We start from the raw sequence: 8591 nt of genomic DNA, 5'->3' as shown, positions 1-8591 counted from the left end.
GCGGTCCTGTTCAAGATAATGTTTGAGTAATATCTAACTGGGATTTCGATGTTTCTAAAAACATCTGCAAATGAATCAGAATCAAAAATACTTTTTTGATCCCAGAGGGGAAGTTCTTTGTCACAATGGCACACTGGTCAAGGCATAAGGAATAGAAATAGTAATAAGTAGATAAATAGTATATAAATGTAAAATATAAGAAAAATATAAAGGAGTGTGGGTATGTACAATATTTACATTATTAGAGAATTGTTATGGTGAACCAGAAAGGACTAGTGAATAAATAGCAGAAGACAATATTGCACAATAATTATTAAACAGATAATATTGCAAATTAATGCTAAACATCTGTGTTTGATATTGTCTGTGAATGAGAAAATTAGACCATGTGTCAGACAGCTGCTTTAGGCTGAGCAGGAGGAGTCATAGAAAAATTCTGCATGATTTCCTGTTGGGTCCGGATGTGGTTTTACTGCCTGATGAAACTTGTCAGAGGAAAACACACGACACTGACACAAGATGGAGATCACAACAATCACCTTAGTGCTCAGTAAGTAGCCTTCTCTCACTTTTTTAAAATAATTTTCCTCCTGCTCTTTGACTCCACTTTTCCTCTGTTCTAAACAACCACTTGAGCACTTAACTTTCACTTGTCCTTTCCTGACAGTCATAGCTTGCTCATAAATCAACCTACAATTCTCACTGCAAACCAAAAACATTAAATTGTGGCATGGTAAAATGTCCATAGATTTTCACAGGATGGAAAACTCCTGCTCACTCTCAGCCTCCACTTGCTCCAGGAACTAGGTTTGCACGCTTTGCTAGGTGCATCTGTAATTCACGTTAACCGTCATTTTAACAGGGCTGACGGTTTTGTCTAGCACAGTGGTTTTCAAAGTCTGAGACTGCGCGCCTCCCCTCAGACAAAGTTTGAGAAATGGCACCCCCCCACCACCACATCTTTAGTTTACTAGTTACGTTTCGCTCCAGGATGCCTATGTGATCATGATTATATTATTTGATCCCATAGACACATTTGAGCCAAAATTGCCTAATATTTTTGTTTGACATAACTTCTGACTACACCATATACTTTTGTCTGTCCTAAGGCATTTATTAGTTTCTGACTGTGATGGGGGGGAAATAGTTCCCAAAACCTACTGTATCTCTTTTCTATATGAACTCCTTATGATAACTAATGCAATAAGTAATGTAATATTGTTTCACTTCAATTCACGGAGTCTCCATTGAAACTGTTTGCAGTCCCCCTAGGGAGGCCCGCCTCACACTTTGAAAACCCCTTGTCTAGCGAACAACAGTCTTAAAACTAAATGTACTCACCAGAGAAAATGAACAGCCGACTCCTAATAAGCTTTTTCAATGGTGCTGGTTTACTCAGTGCCGTGGGCATGAGTCACTCTAGCCTAATTGACAGGTCGCCGTGATAACGAGCTTAATTTGTAATCCCGCCCTGACACATACTCTGCTTTATTGTCTATTTTCCTCTAAATGGGACCATAATTTACTAAATGAACATCGTGTTGTATTAAAGAAACTAGCAATTGATATGAAAGTATTTACTGAGGTCATTATTCAGGTGAGAAGTAGGGTCATTTTACCATTATTTCTAATGGAACCAGACTTCTTTTTGCAACCAGAAGAGTCGCCCCCTTCTGGCTGTTCAATAGAATGCAGGTTTAAGGGACTTCCAGATTGGCTTCGCGTCTCAGACCAGAAGTTTCCCGCTTGGTCTCATACAGACGCGCCTGGGGTGCTAACTAGCTACGTTTGTGTTAAAGGCATTGACAGCCCCCCAAATCCCCTTACCCTAACCCTCACAGGGGTGTGTCCCTAAACGTAAGTAAGTGACTGTGCAAATCGGCCTCATGGCTAGCAGGTAGGGTTAGCCTCCTCAGTGTTGCAATGCACTAGCAAACTGTGGAGTTTCATACGGATGCTGAAGGGTACCTTTAGCGTCACATAATTACGCTTTGTACTACTGTCTGAAAGTGTCGGTAATGACGTACTGAGAGGAGAATGCATTGGGCTTTTTATGAAGTGTGTACAGCTGCAGTTACCCTGCATTCATGTGGTGTTGGAAAAATCTAAAACAAAACAGGGTGGGGGAAATTCACTTGGATGCCAAATGCGAAAACGCAATATTTTTGTGGTTTTAGGGAATGTAGCCTATTGGAGCAGCAACCCATCTGAGATAAAATCAATAAGCCTCAAACTGTTTAGCAAGACACACGTAACAACCCGTCACTTAGGTGCTATACAAAAACTGTGTTATCACGTTATGACTTAAAGCTCATGAACATGATGAATGACTTCCCAGGAGTATGTGAATGCAGCATTATTACACGCAGTAACTATCTTGATTGATGTAGCTTTACTTTTACCACTGAATTAACAATTAACCACAGCAGTGCCTGTATATGATCAGCTGTGTGCACAAAAAGAATTTAAATCCATTTGCTCTTGTTTCCTGTTTTTCCGCCCTCTCTGTAGCCACACTGAGCATCACTCCCAACAGATCTCAGTTCTTCCAGCATGACCGTATCGCTCTGAGCTGTGCGACACCGGCAAACTCCCGCGGCTGGTTAGTAAGAAGAAACACCTCCTCTGGGGCGTTTCAAATGTGCAAGGTTGGCTGCAGGATCCCTAATGAGTCCTCCTGCACCATAAAGCGTGCTGTCCCATCAGATACCGGAGTGTACTGGTGTCAGTCTGAGAAGGGGGAGAAAAGTAACACTGTCAACATCACAGTGACAGGTAATACCTAATGTGCATCAAGCTTTGTTTTTATTTATCTTTTTGTGTCTGCTGTTTTTATAATCTACTGAATAATATTTTTTCTTTATTTCAGCTGGTGCTGTGATCCTGGATAGCCCTGCACTTCGTGTGACAGAGGGAGAAAATGTTAAACTTCACTGTTCATTCAAGAAAGAGAAAGATGAATCTAAATCAGATTTCCCTACCACGTTTTACAGAAATGGTGTTTTCATCGGAAATGAGACTGCAGGGACGATGATCCTCCCCGCGGTGTCCAAGTCTGATGAAGGCTTCTACAAGTGTAAACACCCCACAAAAGGAGAGTCACCGCAGAGCTGGCTGTCTGTGAGAGGTGACGTGATGTTCTGCTCTCTACATACAGTATGTGTTTGGTGGGATGCCATCTCCCGTGTTTAGTATTAGACATTTGTATGTGGAGAGCTGATGTAGAAAGCAGGTAGGGTTAGCCTCCTCAGTGTTGTAACGCATTAGCAAACAGCGGCGTTTCATACAGACGCTGAAGGGTACCTCTCGTGTAAAATAACTATGCTTTGTCACGCTGTCTGAACAACACACGTCACACTGAAAGACTTTGTTCCAAACTGTTGCAATTTTTTATTTTCTGTAATTAATAATGTCAGTGCCATATATGGAAATTAGCTTTAAGCTGTATCCGGTGCAATAAATGTATTGTGCAGTGTACGTTAAAACAAAAATGCCAGAGAGAAAGGTTTCTAAAATCTCAAAAAGTTGTTTTGTATTCATATTATAAGTGTAAACTATGTATTTTGGATAAAGGTTGGCTTACTTCAACTCTTCAGTTACTTCTCTTTTATGTCTCTTTACCACGTTTTTGCCTTTCCTCTATAGTTTGACAAATTATTTTACATTTGTTCTTAACTCTTGATTATATTCTAATGGTACGACAAGCTAACAAGGCAACCAAAGAGTAGCCTACTGACGCCTTCTGCTGTCTCCATTGGTCACATGACTCACACTTTGCAGATAGTAGCAGTCTTTTGGGAGTAGATTCAACCCCCAGAACTAATTATTTGTCTCCACAAATTTCTACTTGTTGTTTGAATTTACTTAATTTAATATAATATAATATATTATATATATAATATAATTTAATAATTATTACTGCTACGTCCTTACTGCCTTCTTTTTATGCTCATTTGTGAATATTCATACATCCCTGTGTAATGGATTTTCTAATTTTGAAAATTCTACCTCCAGATGTTTCTACCACTCCTCCTCTGGCCACGTATCTGCACTGGCTGATACCATTGCTGGTCATCCTGCTGTTAATCCTTTCTGTTCTCGTACTCATAGTGTACAGAAGGAAGGGTCAAGGTAAGAACACCTCTGAAAATCCTAATAACATCCTAATAATAACACTGACGGCCTCATCCACAAAGGTCAGAGGTCAGGGCCAAACGATAGCTGATACAGACACAAAAACACATTTGAATTGATATGAATATAAAGACACTAGTGGTGAAATCATTTACTTTGGCTAGTTAAATAACCTTATTCACTATAAATATAACTAGGTAGGTTTTTCACTTTTATGTCACCTAAAAGTTTCAAAAAACTTTCAGAACATATAGTCATGCATTCAAGCTTGGGGCCTAAAAAGAAAAATTGCACCTTATTTTAAATTTCAGAAACAAATCTTGAATTCAAATTCTCCAGAAAATCTTTTTTTCTTTTAGACTCGTCAACAATACTTTGCATGTAGTTTGCTGTTTGCAGTCACGTGGGCATGGCCAGAAGTGACTTGGGTATCACGAAGCAGGTTCAGCTTAGTCTGGCTCTCTTTGGGTTTCCTGGTTTCACTGAACATTGGTGATCCTGGATAAGTGCAATCACTGGCTCTGTTAACTCTGGGCTTTCAAATCCAAGCGAGTTTATGAGAGAGAGGTGAAGGTTTTAATCACAAGTCACCAGCAGAATGATGTGAGAACTTCAATACCCACAGCAAAATGTGGTTGTAGGGAGTCAAGCTCACAGTGAGCCAGATTACCCATAAATCTCATTTCATTATAAAGACCTCAGGTTGGAATAGGAAGTGAAACAACAACAAAGCTCTGTGTTCACTGAACACTGACACACCACCTGAGCCTCAGGAGAGGTGACTGACAAGTGTGACAGGAAATGTAACCAGTGTTTGTGAAATTTAAACCATGAAATTGACTGATAAAATTGAGTCCACTGAAGACATTCTCTGCTCTGGTTTCCTGCAGCTCAAGGTGATGCTTATATGAGACCTCATGCTCAGCTTGAACTGGAATGAAGAACAACATCTACAATATATGCTGGCCAATATGACCGTGAAGGCTATTAAATATGTTTTTATCTTCCTGTTAACATGCTGTATTTGTTTATCTTCTATCTGAGGTAGTATGACATGATTCTTCTGAGGTTTAATGCTTAGCTCTCACTGAAAAACTGAAGTTTTTGTATCTGAGTTTTATGTTCACAAGCACAAAACAGCAGTTAGAGCCGTATGTCTTGTGCTTTTCTGTTCACTCTCTCTCTTTGTCTGCAGTGCTCCCCCAGATGTTGCCTTTCCCCCTCTGCAGCACTGAGGATGTATATGTCTCCACTCAGAGGGCAGTTTAGAGCTAACGATTTGCTTTCTTCTTATAAGAAAGTCGTTCTGTGTTCTACACCGTACGTTTCTATTTGTATTTTTGTTAATTGTTAATAAATAACTTATTTTTTTTGTTTGCACATTATCTGTTTCCATGTTTATTTTGCCTTGCTTTCATTCATAATTGATACTTTCCTTCTTCCCCTAGACTTAAGAGGACGTAAGGATGAAAATGAATGTGTGTAGAAAATATTTTGGCAATCCTTCCTTTCCTTTCCTATAGACTACTGCCTAAAAACCAAATGAACAGAGCCCTGATGTGAAAAAATAACTATTAAAACCAGCGGTTTATAAATATGATAGCCAACTTATTATTGAGCTGGGACGGTTAACCAACAATTATTGTCTGGTTAGGACCAGAATAAAGTCAGAAATCACCACATTTGTTACACCATCTTTCACACCATCTGAAGAAATAAGTCAGTTAGTCTCCAGTCTGTGCTGCTGTAAGCTGAATATTGTACCATTTTACCAAGTGAAATTCATTATTACATGAACTGATATGTTCAGTGATAATATTTATTCCAGCTTCAGTACGATTTTTTAAAGAGGATTCAAAAGAGTTTTTGAAATAAATCAAAAGTTGCCACACCAAAAACTCATGCCTGTCCGTTTTGTAATGTGGTGAATAAGATGTAAAGATCACAGCTGTTTGACTCATCGCAGAGTTTGTTTGTTCTGGTTCACTTGAGTATGAGTGGGCACACAGTCAGGGGGGCTGTCTGCAGTCAAGTCAGCTGTCAGTTACGGTGGCAGTGCTTGTCCAGAGAGAACGAAGAAATCCTCGTGTCCCAGCAATACATACAATACAAGTTGATTGAACATGAAGGAGAGATTCGGAGTCCTTGTTTTTCTCCTCAGTCAAGCTGCCTTGGCCTCTAGAGGTACGTGAATGATATGTATTAACAGACAGTTACAGTCATAGCCTTTTCATGGAAACTGAACTTTACTTTGCTTGACAGAACTTGACGTGACCGATAATAGTTTTCAATAAGACCTGTGATTTATGTTGTTTTGATGTGTAGTGTATAAACAGACCGTTACATAATTCATTTGATAAAGTAGGCTACTTATCAACAGCTTAGTTTGGTCATTTGATTTTATACCCGGATCATTTATTTTGACCGGTAATGTAATTTACATTTGAGCCCTTTTCAACCGAGACCTACAGAAAAGGAACAAAGAACACTTTTCAAGTCTACAGAGATATCGATCGTGAGCGGAAGCAGTGAATCAGTGCAGTTTACAAATATGTTGCAATCTCTGGATGGATGGGTGAGGCCATATGTCCTGTTTCCCGGACATGTTCTCTTGTTACAACAAAATTAATTTACAGTAACTGTTCTAAAAGCTGTTTCAACAAAGAGTCAGTTTTATTCTGGTGGAGAAAAAATAAACCTCTTGATTTTACTTTGACTTAACTTAAGCTTTGACTTAAGCTTTGACTTAAAGAGAGTAACTCTAAAGAATTATCTTAGATTAACAAAATACCAGAAAATAACAGAGGACACTGTTGACAGAATCAGTGCCACAAAACCAAATCTGTTTATTTTAGAGCGCCTACTAGGGGCCGTAGTTATTTTTGGAGCAAAAGTGAGTCCTCATAGGTCAAGGTGGATGGATGGAAATGCAGGTCATTCATCTCTGTTCTTTAGCCTCTGTTGTTGACTTTGTTGTAGCTGAGTGTAAAAGGTCTGTATCTGGTCTAATGCTACTTCTTCAACAGACCCAGAGGTGGTTTGCTCTTATGATCCAGTGGAAGCTGCAGTCATTGAGGACGTGATTCTGCAGTGCCACCTTGAACCCCCACTGGATGCAACAGATATGACAGTGGAGTGGAGTCGTGGGAGCCATAACCAGTTTGTACACCTGCATCAAGACGGAAAAGACAGTCCTGCAGAGCAGAAGGAGCACTTTGAAGGAAGAACGTCTCTCTCTCATGAGGGTCTGACCAAAGGAAACCTGTCACTGAAACTCTCCTCAGTACAGCTCTCTGACGCTGGAAGATACAGATGCTCCTTTCACACTGAAAAAGTGCACAAGAGTTGTTATGTTAACCTCACTGTTGGTAAGTTCACTGAAGATCAGGATTCAGATTCTACAGTGTAAATTTCACTAGTATCAAACAGCAGCTGTAAAGCAGATAAGTAGGAAAACATATTAGAAAATAAAGTGTTTTAATATTTATTTCTATTTTTCAGCAGAAAATAAAAACAACACAGAAGAACAACACACAGCTTTCAGTAAGTAAGAAGCTAAAATTAAGAAAGACAAAGATCTGGTTAAATACAGAAAAAGTCATAGCAGAGAAAAATTTACTTTTTAAATATCTATATATATATATATATATATAGGAATAAAGCCTAGATACAGCCATACTTGCTCTCTCAACGTTATCAAAACCTCTTCTCTCCCGTCTTCTCTTTCAGGTCACAACATTGGTGTGAGCAGTTATGCTGGCATTATCGCTATGGTTGTCATCCTCATTGTCCTCATTTGTTTTGTCATTGGCACAGTTTGTGGAGGAACGGGTGTCGTCTGTAAGTCATGAATCTCTTCTCAAGTTTCCCATATTAAATTTCTATTTGAAAGTTTTAATAACCACAATGTTCCTCATCAGAGAAACAAATTCTCTAATGCTACATAAAGAGGGAGCACAAAAGTAAATTGGGGGAGTGTTTCTTCAAACTTAGAAAAGCATTTTTCACATCGTATGAAGTGTCACATTATTTATTATACTGCATTAGCTGGAACAAAATGACTCTACTGAACGAATGTTGCTTCTTTTTTGTGATTTCAAGTAATGTTCCTTGTTGGCAGAAGCATTAGCAAACCTGAGAAACACAAACATCTTTGAATTCCTTATTATAAACAAAAAGGCTTCTGAACCACTGTTAACTTTCACTTTGTGACATTTCAAATTTTTTCCCCTGCAGCTTCTTTAAAGGTTTAAATAACCTGCCATTTATTTGAAGCAGCTGCTGCCGGGGTATCACATACTGCAGAGTCTCGATCAAGTAGATATAGTGTAGTCAGCTAAACTTAACCATACGTTAACTAGAGTGGGAAGAGAAAATACTCACCAGTCGTTTTGAAATGCACTAACACGTGACTTGTTTTGTTGTTTAGGTACTTCGTGCGAATGTCTGGGACTGTG

General features: G+C 39.0%; 2 protein-coding genes across 2 annotated transcripts in view; both read left to right on the top strand.

Moving 5' to 3' along the window:
- The first annotated feature begins 481 nt into the window (after positions 1–481).
- Positions 482–5514, top strand: LOC123980363 (sialoadhesin-like). Its single transcript, XM_046064718.1, has 5 exons — positions 482–550; positions 2512–2775; positions 2870–3127; positions 4015–4131; positions 5025–5514. The coding sequence occupies exons 1-5, from the start codon at positions 520–522 to the stop codon at positions 5072–5074; spliced, it is 720 nt and encodes a 239-aa protein (XP_045920674.1). The 5' UTR covers positions 482–519; the 3' UTR covers positions 5075–5514.
- A 1630-nt stretch (positions 5515–7144) lies between these two features.
- Positions 7145–8591, top strand: part of LOC123980381 (butyrophilin-like protein 8) — a 3448-nt gene continuing 2001 nt past the window's right edge. The window contains exon 1 of the mRNA XM_046064742.1: positions 7145–7502. Within this exon, the coding sequence (XP_045920698.1) occupies positions 7259–7502 (244 nt within the window). The 5' untranslated portion in view covers positions 7145–7258. The remainder of the gene's footprint in view (positions 7503–8591) is intronic.

This window comes from Micropterus dolomieu, linkage group LG12, assembly GCF_021292245.1.
Source record: "Micropterus dolomieu isolate WLL.071019.BEF.003 ecotype Adirondacks linkage group LG12, ASM2129224v1, whole genome shotgun sequence".
NCBI lineage: Eukaryota > Metazoa > Chordata > Actinopteri > Centrarchiformes > Centrarchidae > Micropterus > Micropterus dolomieu.
Note: the sequence above shows the minus strand (reverse complement) of the source record. Positions and strands in the feature narration are given on the sequence as shown.